This window comes from Leptodactylus fuscus, chromosome 6 (genome assembly GCF_031893055.1).
Source record: "Leptodactylus fuscus isolate aLepFus1 chromosome 6, aLepFus1.hap2, whole genome shotgun sequence".
Classification (NCBI taxonomy): Eukaryota; Metazoa; Chordata; class Amphibia; order Anura; family Leptodactylidae; genus Leptodactylus; species Leptodactylus fuscus.
Genome location: NC_134270.1, coordinates 182,154,040 through 182,176,996, shown reverse-complemented (window position 1 = coordinate 182,176,996; position 22,957 = coordinate 182,154,040). Strand labels below are relative to the sequence as shown.

Sequence of the window (22,957 nt, the reverse complement as noted above, 5' to 3'; positions counted from 1 at the left end):
ACAGGACACAATATACAACTACACAATTCACAAAGACACAGGACACAACTAGACAATAAATAACTACACAGGACACAACTACACGATCCATTACACAAATACACAGGACACAAGTACACAACAGTGCTCAGGACTGTGCTTTGTTATGCAGGAGATAAGGGGCTGGTATGAGGAGGAGGAGGAGGAGGAGGAGGAGGAGGAGGTGTGTCGTGTCGCAGCGCTGGGAGTTCTTAGCTGTGTCACACTATTACACACTAGTTGAGCTGTTACATTGTTACGAGAGGAGCTGCTGTGTGAGCGCTCCGGACACTGCTCTGGACTCCTTCTGCAGACTCTCGGAGACTTTGTCCTCTTCAGGACCCTCTGGAGTGAGGTAGGTGAGGACTGAGGGACGGCGGAGACCATAGAAAGTCTATTAGAGGAGGAGGATGATAGACGGACAGAGGTAGGGGAACTACAACCCCCAGCAGGACAGGCTCAGACCAGAAGGAGAGTCCAAGTTGTAGGGCAGAGGGGTGAACATGGAAGGGACACAATATACAGATAGACTGGAATTGTCTGTATAAACCTTCAGCTAGAGCTGAGTACAACGCTACAGAATATGGTGGTGCTATATAATAATTGGAATAGTATGGACGTGATATCTGGAGGGTAATGGGCCAATCTATAATCCAGATTATCTATCTATCTATCTATCTATCTCCTATCTATCTATCATCTATCTATCTATCTATCTATCTATCTATCTCCTATCTATCTATCTATCTATCTCCTATCTATCTATCTATCTATCTATCTATCTATCTATCATCTATCTATCTATCTATCTATCTCCTATCTATCATCTATCTATCTATCTATCTATCTATCTATCTATCTATCTATCTATCTATCTCCTATCTATCTATCTATCTATCTATCTATCTCCTATCTATCTATCTATCTATCTATCTATCTATCTATCTATCATCTATCTATCTATCTATCTATCTATCTATCTATCTATCTCCTATCTATCTATCATCTATCTATCTATCTATCTATCTATCTATCTATCTATCTCCTATCTATCTATCTATCTATCTATCTATCTATCTATCTATCTCCTATCTATCTATCATCTATCTATCTATCTATCTATCTATCTATCTATCTATCTATCTCCTATCTATCTATCTATCTATCTATCTATCTCCTATCTATCTATCTATCTATCTATCTATCTATCTATCTATCTATCTATCATCTATCTATCTATCTATCTATCTCCTATCTATCTATCTATCTATCTATCTCCTATCTATCTATCTATCTATCTATCTATCTATCTATCTATCTATCATCTATCTATCTATCTATCTATCTATCTATCTCCTATCTATCATCTATCTATCTATCTATCTATCTATCTATCTATCTATCTATCTATCTCCTATCTATCTATCTATCTATCTATCTATCTATCTATCTATCTCCTATCTATCTATCTCCTATCTATCTATCTATCTATCTATCTATCTATCTATCTATCTCCTATCTATCTATCTATCTATCTATCTATCTATCTATCTATCTATCTAATCTATCCGAGTTCTTCTCGGGCGTCCCTGGTGATGATGTTTCTCACCTTCCTCTTCCTCGCTGTGTTTCTTCTTTGCAGTCACTTCCCATGTGGATCTTTCTATGTAGTGCGGTATTGTTCTTGTTCTAGTCTTCAGTAGTTTGGTGTGTGCGGTGTTATTTAGTGTGCTGTATTCGTGTGATTACATTACAGTCCCATACTACCTGTAGCTATATCCTTTCACAAGGGCAGGGAATTAACCTAAAGCCTATGGAAATGGGGCTGGGGTGGTCGAGTCCTGGTAACCCGTGTCCAAGGTGAAGTACTAGAGCTTGTTGTACAGCACACATAATACTGCCATACAGTGCAAACGTAATAGAGCTATGTGCAACACAGACAATACCACTATATAGTGCACAGATACTATTACTATATACAACTAACATAAGACTGCCATATAGTATACAGATAATATTACTTATACAATTAACAAAATACTGCCATAGAGTACAAAAGTAATACAGCTAAGTACGAACGCACGTAATACCACCGTATATTGCTCAGATGCTATTATTTATGACAACTGACATATTGACATTATACTGCCATATAGTGCACAGGTAATATTACTATATACAACTGACATTATACCATCATAGTGCACAGATAATATTTCTATATACAACTCACATAATACCGCCATATATTACAAAGATAATACTGCTAATACATCTCACATAATACAGCTATACAGTGAAAGATAATATTGCCATATACAACTCACATCACATCACCATATAGTACAAAAGCAATATTGCTATGTAAAACTCACATAATACCGCTATATATTGTAAATATAATATTGCGATTTATTTTTCTTACATAATACTGCCATATAGTGCCCTTGTAATATTTATTTTCCATCTATCACAATTTGCAGGACTGATATTACTCCCTTAAAGAGCTATAATACCGCCCTATAGTACCCACATTATACCACCATATACTTTCCACATAATACTTCCCAATAGAATCCGCATAATACCTCCATACAGTATCCATATAATGCCACCCTTTAGTCCCCACATAATTCTACTATATATACTTCCGACATAATACCGCCCTATAGTTCCCACATTATGCCACAATGTATTTCCCACATAATACCGCCCTATAGTTCCTACATTATACTACCATACACTGCTAAATATTACTAGAAGTTTTCGACCCCCTAAACCCGTCCCTGTGAGCGGGCCCCTCTTTCTAACACTATACGGTTGTATAAACTACTAGCAGATGTGCGCCCTTCTCATGGGGCTGACGTGCCGCCTGTGCGGATGTAATTACGCCCCTGTAATCAATATTTCGCCGCGCCATTGTTCTCTCGGATGTGTTTAGAGGCATCTTTCATATGTTTACTGGTAAAACGTCTGGGGGGGGGGGACGTCCGCCATGTTGATGTTAATCACGACGAAACCCTGAATAAGGCCATTGATGGGCGAGTGGCGGCTCTGCCTGTGTAATGGCCGCCCCTCTTTGTACCTTTGATCCCAGTCTGGCATTCATTAGCCCGGGACTCGCTGGTCTGGGCCGGGGATCGGCTGACAGAACACGACAACAGTGTGTAAGGGGAAGTGAGTGGAGATGTAAAGCAGAACCCCAACCCCTCCCCTGGCCTGAGGCCCCGGGGCCCTAAATAATCTGATGTTGTTACCTGAGAACCTTCCCTGGCATGTGCTAGGAACAAGGCGAGCTGCAGTGTAAAGCAGGGTGGACCAGGCCGCAGGGGGGTAATCGGCCATTTCCCGGGTCCAGCCATGTTTGGGGTTGTCGTCACGTTGTGAAATGTTATCTATAATGCCCCGTGGGAGTTTAGGGACATATGGCGTCTGACACCTATAGCGACATCAGGTGACATGTGACCCTCCGCAGATCCTCATTGGTGATGGACCAAAACAGCGTTGTAACCCAACTCGGCCCTGTCCGTTTACCTCGAGGGCCGAAACCCCATTAATGTTCCAAATCTAAACTCTTACACCTGTACAAAGTGTTCGAACCTCCTCCCGTATTGTGTATTCAGCTCCTATGCAGGGCTATGCCTCTCTATAGTAACTGACGACAGTGAAAATGTCATATCGGCCAATGTCCTATTTTTCTCTGCCGCCATCTTGGCCCTGACCCCGCACAGTCGAGCCTCTTTCCTCCGGTTGTCGCCAGCACTTCTCGCCCTCTCCGGCCTCTTTTGTCCTGGTTTTCCTCGCTGTTTTCCCCTCTTTTTATGATCGCGCCGCCCCCCGCAGTAAATCACAATGGAGGCTTTTCAGCTCCGGCCACATGAATGGCCAACTGTGAAATTGTGTGAAAAGGCGAAGTGTTGAGTCCTCACCGCCATCGCCACGCCGCGGCCCCGGCATAAAGCATTCCCATAAAAGTCACTTAGGGTTTTTATCTCTCTCTCTCGGGCCATGGTAGGAAGATTGTGCGGGGAGATGGAGGGCGACGCTCTGCGAGTCTGCTCAGTTGTCCGTCAGAGACTCGCACGGGACTGATATACGGCACAATGGCGGCACACCTGGGGGCGGTCACATGACTTCTGTCCTGGGTCTCATTCACATAAACGTATCATGGAAACTTCTAGAACTTTATAATATTGGGGAGTATTCAGGGACCAGCCTGTGTTACTGATAGCAACCAACCGCAGCGCAACTTTATTGATCAAATGGGCAACAAAGATGGCTGCCCATTCATGATCTCTGTTGCTGTCAGTGACTGGAACCTGCTTGTTCTCCCGAAACATACAAAAGGGGGTGACCTCCTGGCATAGTGGGCGACGGGTCATATCATATGTCACAAAAATGGGGTGATATTGGTAAAATCATTGCCTGCCCCAGGAAGAGACGTTTTTGGGCGGGGGTTTGCCTTAACCCCTCTCCTTTTTAAGATGGAACAAACTGAATTTGTCAGGACTGTTTTTACAGATTCTTCACCAATTTGAGTTTATTGACAAGTATGAACAGGCCCCAAATAGGACATAAGGCCAGCATGGACAATCCCTTTAAGAATGTACTACCCCTTTAAATAAAAGGCAAACCGAAACTAATTTACTAACCTGTCTCTGTCGCCCGTTGCAACCAATCACTGCTAAGCTTTCGTTTTATACCCTCCTCTTTAAAGATGAAAGCTGCGCTGTGATTGGTTGTTCGGGGCAATGTAATAAATAAATCTGCCCCATGTTTTATGTCGTACGAGGCCTAAAGTGGGCGGAGCATGACATGGGGAGTCTGGCTCATCTTGTGTCATGCTCCGCCCCTTTGTCATGCACGCGGCAGTCAGTTTTGATGTGGAGTGTTCCTTTAAGGACTTGCAGGGTTACGCGAGGCGGCGACAGGTGACAGACATCATGGTCTATGCAAAAACATAAAGTGAAACATGGAAATCGGCTTCGCCCTGTGACTAGTCAAATCTCTGACAGGAATCGTCGCCCTCCGTCCGGTCACATGAAGAACCTGTTTCCAGACAAGTCTTCTCATGACATATATATATATATATATATATATATATATATATATATATATATATATATATACACTCCTCCTCGCCCTCTTCCTGGCACATGAGCGCTTATCACGGAAGTGCAGGCTTGTGGTGAAACTGTCACTTGTACTGACAACTGACAACCCTGTGAAGACCTTCTGAAATCAGTGCCGTGGCCAATGGACAGATTCTTCCCCCCACCTCGGGGTCACGTCCACATTAGGCCACTGCTCCTGTCATGTGACCCCAGATCGCCATGTTGTCCTGTTGTCTCACTATGACCCCGGGATGTTGCAACTGTGACTTTGGTGCAAAATATCTGCCCCATTTTCTTACGGCTACAACTCTGTTCACTTAGTCGCAGGACAACATGGCGATCTTGGGTCACATGACAGGAGTGGCCCCGTGACCCTAGTTCAGGGGCTGGCGACCTTTGACACTTCAGCTACTGTAAAACTACAACTCCCAGCATGCTCCATTCACAACAACTGGAGTACTGAAGGTCCCGACCCCGGCTCTAGCATGTAGAGGGATAAGGGATTTGTCTAAGGGCCCCCGCCACCTCGGGGCCACACGCTCAGTTTACATGAGACATTCTTATGTCCTTCACATTGGCTCTGTGCAGGGAATTATTGTGCAAAACAAATGTGAAACCAAAACTGCTATTAGGCTGGGGTCTGGAATTCCCCTTTAAGTCAGCCGGGACTTGCCGATTTCATAGCCCTGTGGTCACCATGCTATTCAGGAGACCCCCGTCTTACAGTTGTGGATGGAGTTCCCCTTTAATTCGGACATATCCATGCCCCTGCCCCGTCCCTTTAATATTACTGTGATAATTAGAGGGCAAATTTCACCCTGATAAGAGGAATACGGTAATACTCACACACCCATGGCTGACTCCTGGGCCAAAGGTGCCTGCCGCACTGCTCAGTGGCGGTCATCCGGCTGTCACTCATGTCAGCTGACACGTCGTAAACGGAACATTTGTTGCGGAATTATCTGCATTTTTTACCCCTGAGTACTACTACACCCAGTATAATCTGACACTGTGAGCACTTGACGCTGGATTTCCCAGTGACAACCTCTAATCACAGCCATCACCATGCTCACAGAGTTGTCACCCAGCTCTCCGCATAGCCTGAGAGCCATAGAAGACTACTTTGTTGTGCAGAGTTACAAATCCAGCTTTTCTGGCGGTGTGTCAGTCTACACTGTTGTTCTGGCATTCTATTCATGAACCAGGGGGCCTAGGATGAGCAGTGCTGCAGCTCTCTGGTGCAGAGAAGGGCATTGTGCGAGGACAGAGACGTGTTGGCGGTGCGTGACTTGTGACCGCGCTAAATTGGACAATGAGATTAGGAACTAGAAATGAGATAAGCCGCGGAATCAGGAAGTTATTTCTAGATAAAGTGGTAGGAGGGGGCGAGGGGGCGGGCGAGGGGGTGAGTGAGGGTCCTCCAGCTGCAGAGAGCCACCCCATGTCCAGGTGACATCGGCTGTGATACTACAACTCCCAGCATGTCCGTCAGTCCTTTTCAGGATCTCCCCTGCGGTCAGTGACTGGTCACCTGTACAGACATGAGCTGGGGGTTTGGATGGCGGGGGTCCGTGCTGGTAGGGGCAGGATGTTGGTGGTATTAGTGAGTACACAGATGTGGATGTGACCCCCTCCCCGATGGCGTCCTGCGGTTTTCCACTTGCGGTCATTCCTGGCTGTGTTTATCATACAAGGTGATTGTTTATCTCCTGTGTGGAGGAAGAACATGGCAGGAATGACGCGATGACATCATCAGATTGACCGCACGGTATCGCTGAGGTCAGCGCTGTCTCTCTCACATTCTCACCACACTGCTCTCCTGAAATCCTCTGTGCTGCTGTGCTCTCTGCTCTCAGTTTATGACATCCCACTCTTCTCCATTCACTTCCTTCCTTATGAACTCTATCCTCATTCACACCACATGAGTGGACAGATCACAAGCTCCCAGCAGATCAGCACACGCCTCTCCTGAAATCCTCTGTGCTGCTGGGGTCCACGGTCCTCTCACCTACATGCCCTTCAGGTTACCTCCGTTCACTTCCCGTCACATGCAGCCCTGTCCTTCCTAACATCATCACATGTGACAACCTCCCACACTAACCGCCTCTCCTGAAATACTCTGCACTGCTGTGACCTCTGCTTCTCCACCTGACTGCTATGTGTAGGGCCCTTCTGCACCTGAGCTGGACATATGACCCGGGGCCGGGGTGCAGGCTTGCCATGTACTGTACTGGATGGCAGGCGGTCCTGTCAGGCTGTCACTGGCGGGCGGTCACATTGTCGCTGCCCTTCCTTGAAAGGTTTCCATGAATAATATTTGCTTAGAGCTGCGGTATTTGGGCAGGGGGGGGGAGGGATGTAGTGCGGTGCTTGGCCCTGTAAAGCTAACCTGGACGGGCAGGGGAGGGCCCCGGGGGCCACACTGGATGGCACCAGGAGCCAGGTCAGGGCTGCCTGTCTGCTTTCTAAGATGCCATTTGGCCCCTGCCCGTAGCCCCTCAAGGGGCCCGCGACTCCTACAAGGTTTGTTCTCAGTAGTTAAAGGAGTTGTACAGGATTACAAGAACATGGATTCTTTCTTCCAAAAATAGCACCACCCCTGTCCGCAGGCTGTGTCTGGTATTGCATGTCTTTTCAAGTGAAGTAAGTGGGGCTGAGCTGCAATACCAGACACAACCTTGAGACATGTGGCGCGCTAAAGCAGACGTGTTTTTCCAATGTACTGATGTATCCCATGTATTTGCCATGCAGGAGCCTAGGAAAGATGAGTGAGAACTGTAATGGCACATCCTTACTGGGCCCTATGATTCAGGGGCCCCCTCAGCCGCCCTGGATTAAACAGGACAGGAAAATTATGTTATGTGGGGAAGGGAGAGGGTAACAATAACCGTGAAGCCTGCAGCCGCCATGACGCACGTGTCCCCCTCATGGGTTTGGTGAGATGTTGTATATTATTAGGATGTTGGGCGCTGTTCACACACATACCAGACCAGGACAGTATTGGTGTCACCGGAGGGTGGCATGGCCTCCGCCTCCGCCTTATACACATGTAATAACAGGGCTGGCACCAGGTTATTATTAGCTGTAGTCTACGGACACCGCCATTACCAGCCGGTCCCTCGCCATTGTTGTCATTCCTCCCTGGGTTACCACATATCCGCCGTGCCCAGATACAATCTGTCCTCCACTGTATACACTGACTACCTGTATACACTGCCTACCTGTATACACTGCCTACCTGTATACACTGCCTACCTGTATACACTGACTACCTGTATACACTGCCTACCTGTATACACTGACTACCTGTATACACTGCCTACCTGTATACACTGCCTACCTGTATACACTGCCTACCTGTATACACTGACTACCTGTATACACTGACTACCTGTATACACTGGCTACCTGTATACACTGACTACCTGTATACACTGACTACCTGTATACACTGGCTACCTGTATACACTGCCTACCTGTATACACTGCCTACCTGTATACACTGACTACCTGTATACACTGCCTACCTGTATACACTGCCTACCTGTATACACTGCCTACCTGTATACACTGACTACCTGTATACACTGCCTACCTGTATACACTGGCTACCTGTATACACTGGCTACCTGTATACACTGACTACCTGTATACCCTGACTACCTGTATACACTGACTACCTGTATACACTGGCTACCTGTATACACTGACTACCTGTATACACTGCCTACCTGTATACACTGGCTACCTGTATACACTGCCTACCTGTATACACTGACTACCTGTATACACTGCCTACCTGTATACACTGACTACCTGTATACACTGCCTACCTGTATACACTGCCTACCTGTATACACTGCCTACCTGTATACACTGGCTACCTGTATACACTGCCTACCTGTATACACTGGCTACCTGTATACACTGACTACCTGTATACACTGCCTACCTGTATACACTGACTACCTGTATACACTGCCTACCTGTATACACTGCCTACCTGTATACACTGGCTACCTGTATACACTGCCTACCTGTATACACTGGCTACCTGTATACACTGACTACCTGTATACACTGCCTACCTGTATACACTGCCTACCTGTATACACTGGCTACCTGTATACACTGCCTACCTGTATACACTGGCTACCTGTATACACTGGCTACCTGTATACACTGACTACCTGTATACACTGCCTACCTGTATACACTGACTACCTGTATACACTGACTACCTGTATACACTGCCTACCTGTATACACTGCCTACCTGTATACACTGCCTACCTGTATACACTGCCTACCTGTATACACTGACTACCTGTATACACTGCCTACCTGTATACACTGGCTACCTGTATACACTGCCTACCTGTATACACTGGCTACCTGTATACACTGGCTACCTGTATACACTGGCTACCTGTATACACTGCCTACCTGTATACACTGGCTACCTGTATACACTGGCTACCTGTATACACTGGCTACCTGTATACACTGCCTACCTGTATACACTGGCTACCTGTATACACTGACTACCTGTATACACTGCCTACCTGTATACACTGGCTACCTGTATACACTGGCTACCTGTATACACTGGCTACCTGTATACACTGCCTACCTGTATACACTGGCTACCTGTATACACTGACTACCTGTATACACTGGCTACCTGTATACACTGGCTACCTGTATACACTGACTACCTGTATACACTGACTACCTGTATACACTGCCTACCTGTATACACTGACTACCTGTATACACTGACTACCTGTATACACTGCCTACCTGTATACACTGACTACCTGTATACACTGACTACCTGTATACACTGGCTACCTGTATACACTGCCTACCTGTATACACTGGCTACCTGTATACACTGACTACCTGTATACACTGCCTACCTGTATACACTGACTACCTGTATACACTGACTACCTGTATACACTGCCTACCTGTATACACTGCCTACCTGTATACACTGACTACCTGTATACACTGACTACCTGTATACACTGACTACCTGTATACACTGACTACCTGTATACACTGCCTACCTGTATACACTGACTACCTGTATACACTGACTACCTGTATACACTGGCTACCTGTATACACTGACTACCTGTATACACTGCCTACCTGTATACACTGACTACCTGTATACACTGACTACCTGTATACACTGGCTACCTGTATACACTGACTACCTGTATACACTGCCTACCTGTATACACTGGCTACCTGTATACACTGCCTACCTGTATACACTGACTACCTGTATACACTGACTACCTGTATACACTGGCTACCTGTATACACTGACTACCTGTATACACTGCCTACCTGTATACACTGACTACCTGTATACACTGCCTACCTGTATACACTGACTACCTGTATACACTGACTACCTGTATACACTGCCTACCTGTATACACTGACTACCTGTATACACTGACTACCTGTATACACTGGCTACCTGTATACACTGCCTACCTGTATACACTGGCTACCTGTATACACTGACTACCTGTATACACTGCCTACCTGTATACACTGCCTACCTGTATACACTGACTACCTGTATACACTGACTACCTGTATACACTGCCTACCTGTATACACTGACTACCTGTATACACTGACTACCTGTATACACTGGCTACCTGTATACACTGACTACCTGTATACACTGCCTACCTGTATACACTGCCTACCTGTATACACTGGCCACACCTCTTCCAGCTCCCCTTGTATTCTGCAGCCTGGGGTTTTGTTGCCTAGCAAGTACCTACTTCCTGTCAGGGTGACCACCATGTCACTGCATGTAACGTCTTCCTTACAGGTAGTCACAGGAAGTTGTATCCTCTATAATTGATGTGTTACCAGGACACAGAGAGAACAGAGGGAGCGCACATGAGGACGGACCCCCAATATCCATCAGAGGGGCAGATTGTGCCACTTATCAGGGTCTTTTCCACCTCACCTTTCCCTGCTAAACTGACATTTTCTCTGAGCTCTGATGAATCCATCTTGGTCTTCCAAGACGGATCTACTTTCTTGTGTCTATAGAAGTCTATGGAGGGAGGAGGAGCCCAGTAGAGACAGTCAGGGATCTAGAGGTAGAGAATGGCGCGGGTGCTGTATGTCCACGATATGCCGGCCAGGCGGCACGGGGGCTCAGTGGTTAGCATTGCAGCCTTGCAGCTCTGGAGTCCTGGGTTCAAATCCTGCCAAGGGCACCATCTGCAAGGAGTTTATATGTTCTCCCTGTGTTTGCATGGGTTTACTCCTACACACCAAAGACTTACTGATAAGGAATGTAGATTGTAACAATATCTGTACAGCGCTGCGGAATATGATGGCGCTATATAAGTAAGCATAATAAATAATAAACCCTTATACCTATTCCCTGGCCTGTCCTTGTATTACACCCTTCCCCCCCCTGTATGGCTCACTAGTAACACAGGCCTTGTGTGATTGGTGCAGACATGGGCTCACCACTATGCGTGTGCAGGGGCTCCTGGCACCTAATGGGTTAACCCCAGTAGATGGCGCCGTAGCCAAGAGCGCCCAGTGCAAACAGGTAGAACAAACACTGGCCCAGAGTCAATGCCAAGGACATCACCGGGAAGCGGAGGACACCCCCCCCCCACTGACCTGTGTCCATAGCCGAGGGAGATCTATCTACAGTATTATCTATCTATCTATCTATCTATCTATCTATCTATCTATCTATCTATCTATCTACAGTATTATCTATCTATCTATCTATCTATCTATCTATCTATCTATCTATCTATCTATCTATCTATCTATCTATCTATCTATCTACAGTATTATCTATCTATCTATCTATCTATCTATCTATCTATCTATCTATCTATCTATCTATCTATCTACAGTATTATCTATCTATCTATCTATCTATCTATCTATCTATCTATCTATCTATCTATCTATCTATCTACAGTATTATCTATCTATCTATCTATCTATCTATCTATCTATCTATCTATCTATCTATCTATCTACAGTATTATCTATCTATCTATCTATCTATCTATCTATCTATCTATCTATCTATCTACAGTATTATCTATCTATCTATCTATCTATCTATCTATCTATCTATCTATCTATCTACAGTATTATCTATCTATCTCCTATCTATCTATCTATCTATCTATCTATCTATCTATCTATCTATCTATCTATCTACAGTATTATCTATCTATCTATCTATCTATCTATCTATCTATCTATCTATCTATCTATCTACAGTATTATCTATCTATCTATCTATCTATCTATCTATCTATCTATCTATCTATCTATCTATCTATCTATCTACAGTATTATCTATCTATCTATCTATCTATCTATCTATCTATCTATCTATCTATCTATCTATCTATCTACAGTATTATCTATCTATCTATCTATCTATCTATCTATCTATCTACAGTATTATCTATCTATCTCCTATCTATCTATCTATCTATCTATCTATCTATCTATCTATCTCCTATCTATCTATCTATCTATCTATCTATCTACAGTATTATCTATCTATCTATCTCCTATCTATCTATCTATCTATCTATCTATCTATCTATCTCCTATCTATCTATCTATCTATCTATCTATCTATCTATCTCCTATCTATCTATCTATCTATCTATCTATCTATCTATCCATCTCCTATCTATTTATCTATCTATCTATCTATCTATCTATCTATCTATCTATCTATCCATCTCCTATCTATCTATCTATCTATCTATCTATCTATCTATCTATCCATCTCCTATCTATCTATCTATCTATCTATCTATCTATCTATCTATCTATCTATGTCCTATCTATCTGATATATTTTGGTCCTGTTCCTCTGCGCTCTCGCTTTCTCTCCGGGGATTCTGCGTCATTTACATGTTATTAAACAATCGGAGGCGGATAATACTTCCTGTTCTTACGAAACTCCTGGATCTGCATCTACTGCTCGGATGTTCTCGTGCGGACTTTCTCCGCCGTCAGTCTTCTGTGTATTAGAGTACTGTGCAGCGTCTGTCGTACACGTAGCTAAAGCGGCTTAGCTGCAGATGTAGCAGAGCTGAGCTTGTCACTTGGTATCAGTTTGGTTATATTATATCTCAGTATCCCCTCCTGTGTCAGTCATGGAGGTCTGGGAAGCTGAGCTATGTGTCGCTGTATGACATAGTGACCTGCGATCTTCATTCCCTGCCTATAAGTGACTGCAGCATCATACAGCTCCCCATAGCTCAGCTCCCAGGATCCAGGCGAACACACTGGGGTCACCTGCACCGACACCCGGGTACTGAGCCTTCATTTGGAGTCAGCCTTGAATTATCCTACCTGAAAGGGTTAAACAACAAATTTAGCTCTGCTACATCCTCGTGTAGACACCTATTCACACACACACACGTGTTGGGACAGGCATGAAATTAAATAATAGCATTGTTTGACCTGGGAAATTAATAGGAGTAACACCCAGCGAGTGAGCGAGTCGCGGCGACACCCCCAGGCTGGGACATGGGAGAATTTTATTACAATCCATCCCATGACGGCTACAACCTGGGCTGCAAGTTACGCCAAGCTGGTCGAGCAGCTTCGGTACTAACCCAGGAACCGCGGCAGATGTAGCAGAGCTGAAGTAGTTGCATTCAAAAACATATAATGGAGGAGCAGGCACCACGGTGGGCTAGTTGTGGCCGCCGTATCAGTAGTCACCCAGAGACAAACGTAATGAAGTAGGTGAAAGTGGAACCAAATGACAAACTCATCTCACAGGTAACTAGCAGGAGTGAGGGGTGTGCGGAGCCCCCAACACCACCCCCTCCCCAGACAGTAAATGTGGATGTGCACATTAAGCCTCATTAAGCGCTAACAATAAGAGGTGATTCCGGAAAAATCCGGGGATAAGCCATCATGTTTCCTTAATGCTTCATTAGAGACTTATTCAGGGACTTACCGATTCACTGCTCGGGGTAAATTTGGGAGGGGATGATAGATTCTATACTATAGAGGAAAGCATGGTGAATATAGTGAGATGGAAATATCTATCTCTCCATGTTATTAGCAGTATGGCCTCTGGTGGGGTGATACAGGAGCCCATGGCGGTCCCCGAGACTCATCATCCATTAACCCCAGTAATGCTGCCCTATGATAGGAGAATCCGTCTGACGGAGGAGACGAACCTGCACTATAGTTACTGTGGAGATAAGCGGCTGCGTGGGGTTGGGGCGGCTGCTGATCCCTCTTATATAACATGTCAGATCACAGGTGTTACATGTGGTATTATTAGGTGACTTGTTCCGCAGATATTTTCCATCCCTGAGGGCTCCTCATTGTCCCGTCCCTTTGTCACTCAGTAGAACTATCCAGGATGTCGCGCTGTATTGTGATCTCCGCTCCTGCTCTGCAGCTGTCGTCCCCTGGTGAGCACAATACAGTGGCTGGGGAGGGGGCAACTAAATGGGGGTAAGGGGGCTAAATACTTAATGTGTAGGACACAGGTAGCAGTGCATTGTAGCACATGTAATATCTATCTATCTATCTATCTATCTCCTATCTATCTATCTATCTATCTATCTATCTATCTATCTATCTCCTATCTATCTATCTATCTATCTATCTATCTATCTATCTATCATCTATCTATCTATCTATCTATCTATCTATCTATCTATCTATCTCCTATCTATCTATCTCCTATCTATCTATCTATCATCTATCTATCTATCTATCTATCTATCTATCTATCTATCTATCATCTATCTATCTATCTATCTATCTATCTCCTATCTATCTATCTATCTATCTATCTATCTATCTATCTCTCTCCTATCTATCTATCTATCTATCTATCTATCTATCTCCTATCTATCTATCTATCTATCTATCTATCTATCTATCTATCTCCTATCTATCTATCTATCTATCTATCTATCTATCTATCTCTCTCCTATCTATCTATCTATCTATCTATCTATCTTCTATCTATCTATCTATCTATCTATCTATCTATCTATCTATCTATCTCCTATCTATCTATCTATCTATCTATCTATCTATCTATCTATCTATCCATCCATCCATCCATGTGACTTGTTTGGGCTCTATGATGGAAAGTCCTGACTTTCCCAGCACTCCCAGCAGTATTTCCAGATATTTTGGTCACAGATACCCTCAGACTCGGGGAGTTTCCGAGCAGATCTCCGTCATCTTCCCCCACCATCTCCGCCCACAGTTTACAGTAGTGAAAGTTCCAGATAGAACATGTGCTGTGACAGCAGAACCGACGCCAAGACCTGAAGCCTCGGAGTAATGGTGAGGGCGTCCTGTCTGGACTTCTATTGCACAACATGACCTGGGAGACTCGCCTGTAATATCTGGATGTTCTGAATGAAACATCCAAGGAGCCTCCAGGAGACGGCACTGACTCCTTGTGGTGAGAAGCCAGTAGTCAGTAAACAAACTGTGAGAAAGTCCACAGAGGAGAACATGGGAAATAACCAAAATACTCCACCAAGGGATCAGTTCCCATGTTCTCGAGAAAGTTAGTGCTCATCGATATGGATCTGGATTACTAGTCCGGTGTGTCTGGAAATGTATATCGGTGTCAGAGTCAGACCGGTGCTCCTGGGGCCCAACATCCAACAACTCCTTAGACATAGACCATAGTCCCCCTCAGATTTAGGTGTCTTCTGCTGACCATTATGGTCTTAGAGTTTGGACCCTTTGGTGGTCCAGTCCGACACCATCATTGGTGAGCCCGGGGTACTGCGACATGCTCTGGACTCTGCTGGGCCTGTCCATAATATTCCTTGCACCTTTTGCTTCTCTCGTTGCTCAGTTTTGACTCCACAACCATCTCCACATCTTGAGGTGCCCTCTAACCCTTGTCTTCTCTTTTAGCGTTCACATCTTGGTAACTCATGGTTGTCGGATGTCCTGGAAAGCTGTTGGGGCAACCAGAGCTTGAAATCTGTCTGGAGTCAGCCGGACACAAAACCAAGTCCATGCCCCCCGAGCGGAAGGAGGAATGTGGATGGGAGCCCCGTGTGGAGGAGCTGGAAGGAGACTCCATGTCCTCGGAAGGAGGGAGGGTGACGGACAGTACTACGGACGATGAGGAGACCAGCAGTACAGAGAGTGCACACACACAGGTGAGGTCTAGTCTGGTCATGAGTGGTCGGACCAGGGCAGGAGTAGATATAGGGCCGAGGTGGATATTGTCTACACCTTCAGGTCAGGGTTATAAGAAGGAGCTAAGGATTTGACATCGCACCTACCAGAATATGGAGATCTCTAAATTTGTTGGACTGAAGGCGTACTGTCCCTTTAAGAAAGTCCTTAGCCAGATCTGTAGGTCCTTCCAAGGGCCTGAGACAGGACATTGCCCATAAGTGTCTGACTGACGGCTCCCGATGGGACACACAGGATCATGTACAGTCCGGCTGTAGCTGCTGGAAACGGCAGAGATTTCCTCCTGCACAGGGGTAAGTGGCCGTCCTGCTCCTATAACTCTATACATAAGCTATAGGAAGGTGAGATAGGAGATGCTGTTTGTCCTTATATAGCAGGGGCACAGACAATGTGACCGATCCATCAGCTTAGATACGCTCACCCTAGTGCTGCACACTGCCAAAAATGACAGAAATTTGGCTGTAACCCTCACAAGTGTGAACAGAGCCTATAAGTGACCATTGTGTCCCCCATAACACGGGGGCAATCGGACAGTATGAGGACGGCAGCAAACAGCCCCCGTATCTCAGCTTCCTAGACTATGATAGAGGTATATACTGTATATAGCTGTCTAACAGCCCAGACTGAGCGATTCCCCCTCGTATAGCAGAATCCGCTGTGTAGCACCCGCGTTTGGCAGTAAAAGACGGCAAAGGTAATAAAACCGCTCCCAGTGCTGCGAAACGTGGAATAATGACAGGTGTTGCCCAAAACGTCAATCACATTGGCTGCAACGCACAGAGGAACTTGTTACATCACCACCTGGGGGTAATAGCTCAGTGCAGGGGTTCATATCCGTATACCTGGTGGTCTGCAACAGTGAAGGGGTTAAAATCAGTACACCTAATACCAGTATATCGATTGGTCTAGGGCAGTGAGGGGAGTTAATGGCAGTATACCTGGTGTTCTAGGGCAGTGAGGGGAGTTAATGACAGTATACCTGGTGGCCTAGGGCGGTGAAGGGGTTAAAATCAGTACACCTAATACCAGTATATCGATTGGTCTAGGGCAGTGAGGGGAGTTAATGACAGTATACCTGGTGGCCTAGGGCAGTGAGGGGAGTTAATGGCAGTATCCCTGGTGGTCTAGGGCAGTGAGGGGAGTTAATGACAGTATACCTGGTGGCCTAGGACAGTGAGGGGAGTTAATGGCAGTATCCCTGGTGGTCTAGGGCAGTGAGGGGAGTTAATGACAGTATACCTGGTGGCCTAGGGCAGTGAGGGGAGTTAATGGCAGTATCCCTGGTGGTCTAGGGCAGTGAGGGGAGTTAATGACAGTATACCTGGTGGCCTAGGGCAGTGAGGGGAGTTAATGGCAGTATCCCTGGTGGTCTAGGGCAGTGAGGGGAGTTAATGACAGTATACCTGGTGGCCTAGGGCGGTGAAGGGGTTAAAATCAGTACACCTAATACCAGTATATCGATTGGTCTAGGGCAGTGAGGGGAGTTAATGACAGTATCCCTGGTGGCCTAGGGCGGTGAAGGGGTTAATTCCGGTATCCCTTGTGGTCTAGGGTGTTGAAGAGGTTGATGCAGTGATTACAGGGTTAATGCTACATACCTAGGGCCCCGTGGTTACTTACCTCTCGGGGTTGCGGTTTGGCCACGTAGTGGACATAGAGGGCGCTGCAGCTATAACTGTAGGGCCACAATGAAGATTGACATATGGGCCTTGTAATGGTTCCGTTGTTTGCACCCAGCTTTCCCAGAGACACTTGAATAGTCAGATCTCTTACTTTTTCGGAGGGGTTCACTTAATTTCGTCCTTGGGCCCCGTCATCTTCCGGTCTCCTGTAATGGATCTGGCGAGTGTCGTGCGCTGGCTCTCTGCCCAGAGTCACATTTCTGGCGATGGTGATGACTTGTCAAATCTCACATTGTATGTCACGTTATGTGAGTCACCGACCGAGGTGACAGCGCACGATCGCCAGCCGCAAGTGACAGCAGACAGAAGGCATGGCCGGGGCCGAGGGGCAGATCCGCACATTGTATCACCCCCTCCATTATAACACAGTCATTAACCATTCCTGGGGCAGATTGATTAGAATTATCTGTAACAAAAACTCTCACAGTTGCCCATGAGGTAAATGGCCCCCAGATCCTCGGCCACGTCCATTTGTGCCCATTTGTCCCTTCAGTCATGAATTATCCACCTCTGTAGTGGCTCAGTAATGGCCGACATCCGGCCGCCATGTTTTATGGATCCACTTTACAACTAATGGAGCAGCTGTTGCCAAAAATTCTAGTCACCGTCTTCAATTCCCTGGACATGCGGCCTGTACGATTGCTTTACACTCACATAATGGGGGTCATTCACTACGAGGGTAAATATTCACACTGGACATTCGCTATTATCAGGGGTCGTGACCTCCGTAATGTTCTCCCCAGGGCGCGGTCCTGCCACCGGCCAATGCTTGGGGACTCAGATTCAGTTGTTTTGTCTATGTAGCAGAGCTGAGCGTGTCATTTGCCATTGTGTTATATATGACTGCTGGTAAGCTTACTACAACCCTGCTATCGTGTCCAATGACAACCTCAGCTCTGCTACATCTGTACATTGTGGATACTACAGTATAGGTTGGTGACGGTCCCTTCCCCTCTGACCCCCGGGTAGGGCTGTTATTCTATTACATCTTTGTTATAGTTAGATGACAACCTCAGCTCTGCTACATCTGTACATTGTGTACACTACAGTATAGGTTGGTGACGGTCCCTTCCCCTCTGACCCCTGTTATTCTATTACATCTTTGTTATAGTTAGATGACAACCTCAGCTCTGCTACATCTGTGTATCATACACCCCCTGAATTCTGGGATTTTTTATGGGATTTCTGGATATTTCCTTGTCCGGATGACTAACACACGTCATGTCAGAGTAGCGGGCGCGCGTCTGTTCCGTGTAGATACCGCAGACGTTTACCCCGCGCCCCCTTACTGTATACACCGCAGTGTAAGTCATCTTTAGTGCAGCGTTGTGACAGTGACGAGACCCAGAGGAAGAATATTATGGCGTGGCTGTAACAATGTATCCAGCGTACATGTATCCACCCAGCTTTTCTAGGTGACTTCCAATATGACCGTCTCATGTCTGTGTCCCCCCCTCAGCACGAGGAGTTAGCTGGAAACCCAGTACAGAGGCGTCTGGAGGCCGAGCAGATGAAGGTCATGTCCAGAATCTCCCAACTGGAGCAGGAGATCCGGGAGCTGCAACTGCAGAGGCGAGAGCTGAAAATTGAGGTAACCCCCAGTGCCCCCCGACATACACACAGCCACCCAGCTTTCCCAGATTCCTAGTTAGGATATAAACCCCACTCCCATGTCATGCAATAATGAGGAATATTTGCCGCTTCAGATTATGGGTTGCCACCCAGCTTTCCCAGGAGCAGATATGACCCTTCCATTATTTGATATAATAGTTCAGCTTTTGTATACATCAGGGGTAATTCCTGATCCGGTCACGTCCAATGATCCATCTTTCCTCTGCGTCACCCCAGCATCTTGACAAACTAGTATTTCCAGCCTGCGCGCCCTCGGGGAGGAGGAACCGAAACCAGGGGAGGCAGCGGATGGCACCGCCGCCTGGGAAAATCAGTCATCAGTCTGGGAGACGGATCATGTCACATGAACTCTGCGACCCCCAGCGCCGTCAGATATTGGAGGACGCTGGTGCAGAAACATGGCCGCCTGCTCCGCCACCGCCGTGTCCTCCGTCCCAAAGAGATCAGTCTATGTATCATGGAACGTTCCGCAACTTTCCAATACACTTTGTGAATCAATATCTCACTGTTTAAGATTTCTGCTTGCTGTCAGTGAATGGAAATAATATGCAGTTTGTTACAATGGATCAGTGCAGGGAAGGTCCAAGCAGGAGCAATGGTCACATGACTGCAGTGTCCAGCTCAGAGAGGGCAGTTTGCACTGATTTATTGTAAGAAGTTTCATTTATTGACAGCAAGCAGAGATCTTAGATATAATACAGAACTAATATGCAAAGTATATAAGTGTTCACCAGATAGAGCGGCAGTTTGTGCTCCAGAGCTGCTCTTCCTCCTGTAACCTGAGACAGGTATTATCAGGTATTCTGGGGTAAGGAACAGAGTCTCCCAGTCACCCACCTATATACACAGTCTCCAGGTCACCCACCTATATACACAGGCTCCTGGTGACCCACCTATATACACAGTCTCCAGGTCACCCATCTATATAAACAGTCTCCAGGTCACCCACCTATATACACAGTCTCCAGGTCACCCACCTATAAACACAGGCTCCAGGTCACCCACCTATATACACAGTCTCCAGGTCACCCACCTATAGACACAGGCTCCAGGTCACCCACCTATATACACAGTCTCCAGGTCACCCACCTATATACACAGTCTCCAGGTCACCCACCTATATACACAGTCTCCAGGTCACCCACCTATATACACAGTCTCCAGGTCACCCACCTATAGACACAGGCTCCAGGTCACCCACCTATATACACAGTCTCCAGGTCACCCACCTATATACACAGGCTCCAGGTCACCCACCTATATACACAGTCTCCAGGTCACCCACCTATATACACAGTCTCCAGGTCACCCACCTATATACACAGTCTCCAGGCCACCCATCTATATACACAGTCTCCAGGTCACCCACCTATATACACAGGCTCCCGATCCCCCACCTATATACACAGTCTCCCGGTCACCCACCTATATACACAGTCTCCAGGTCACCCACCTATATACACAGTCTCCAGGTCACCCACCTATATACACAGTCTCCAGGTCACCCACCTATATACACAGGCTCCCGATCCCCCACCTATATACACAGTCTCCAGGTCACCCACCTATATACACAGTCTCCCAGTCACCCACCTATATACACAGGCTCCAGGTCACCCACCTATATACACAGTCTCCAGGTCACCCACCTATATACACAGTCTCCAGGTCACCCACCTATATACACAGTCTCCAGGTCACCCACCTATATACACAGTCTCCAGGTCACCCACCTATATACACAGTCTCCAGGTCACCCACCTATATACACAGGCTCCAGGTCACCCACCTATATACACAGTCTCCAGGTCACCCACCTATATACACAGGCTCCAGGTCACCCACCTATATACACAGGCTCCAGGTCACCCACCTATATACACAGGCTCCAGGTCACCCACCTATATACACAGGCTCCCGATCCCCCACCTATATACACAGTCTCCCGGTCACCCACCTATATACACAGTCTCCAGGTCACCCACCTATATACACAGTCTCCAGGTCACCCACCTATATACACAGTCTCCAGGTCACCCACCTATATACACAGTCTCCAGGTCACCCACTTATATACACAGTCTCCAGGTCACCCACCTATATACACAGGCTCCAGGTCACCCACTTATATACACAGTCTCCAGGTCACCCACCTATATACACAGTCTCCTGGTGACCCACCTATATACACAGTCTCCAGGTCACCCACCTATATACACAGGCTCCAGGTCACCCACTTATATACACAGTCTCCAGGTCACCCACCTATATACACAGTCTCCTGGTGACCCACCTATATACACAGTCTCCTGGTGACCCACCTATATACACAGTCTCCAGGTCACCCACCTATATACACAGGCTCCAGGTCACCCACTTATATACACAGTCTCCAGGTCACCCACCTATATACACAGTCTCCTGGTGACCCACCTATATACACAGGCTCCAGGTCACCCACTTATATACACAGTCTCCAGGTCACCCACCTATATACACAGGCTCCCAGTCACCCACTTATATACACAGTCTCCCAGTCACCCACCTATATACACAGTCTCCAGGTCACCCACCTATATACACAGTCTCCAGGTCACCCACCTATATACACAGTCTCCCAGTCACCCACCTATATACACAGTCTCCAGGTCACCCACCTATATACACAGTCTCCAGGTCACCCACTTATATACACAGTCTCCAGGTCACCCACCTATATACACAGTCTCCAGGTCACCCACCTATATACACAGTCTCCAGGTCACCCACCTATATACACAGGCTCCAGGTCACCCACTTATATACACAGTCTCCCAGTCACCCACCTATATACACAGTCTCCAGGTCACCCACTTATATACACAGTCTCCAGGTCACCCACCTATATACACAGTCTCCAGGTCACCCACCTATATACACAGTCTCCAGGTCACCCACCTATATACACAGTCTCCAGGTCACCCACCTATATACACAGTCTCCAGGTCACCCACTTATATACACAGGCTCCAAGTCACCCACCTATATACACAGGCTCCCAGTCACCCACCTATATACACAGTCTCCAGGTCACCCACCTATATACACAGTCTCCAGGTCACCCACCTATATACACAGTCTCCAGGTCACCCACCTATATACACAGGCTCCAGGTCACCCACCTATATACACAGTCTCCAGGTCACCCAACTATATACACAGTCTCCAGGTCACCCACCTATATACACAGTCTCCAGGTCACCCACCTATATACACAGGCT

General features: G+C 46.4%; 1 protein-coding gene across 2 annotated transcripts in view; it reads left to right on the top strand.

Moving 5' to 3' along the window:
* Nucleotides 1–309: 309 nt before the first annotated feature.
* PHLDB3 (pleckstrin homology like domain family B member 3) overlaps nucleotides 310–22,957 on the top strand; it is a 54,818-nt gene continuing 32,170 nt past the window's right edge. For both annotated transcript variants that reach the window (XM_075277987.1, XM_075277986.1), the window contains exons 1-3: nucleotides 310–373; nucleotides 16,093–16,343; nucleotides 19,525–19,656. In XM_075277987.1, coding sequence (XP_075134088.1) covers nucleotides 16,113–16,343; nucleotides 19,525–19,656 — 363 coding nt within the window. In that variant the 5' untranslated portion in view covers nucleotides 310–373; nucleotides 16,093–16,112. The remainder of the gene's footprint in view (nucleotides 374–16,092; nucleotides 16,344–19,524; nucleotides 19,657–22,957) is intronic.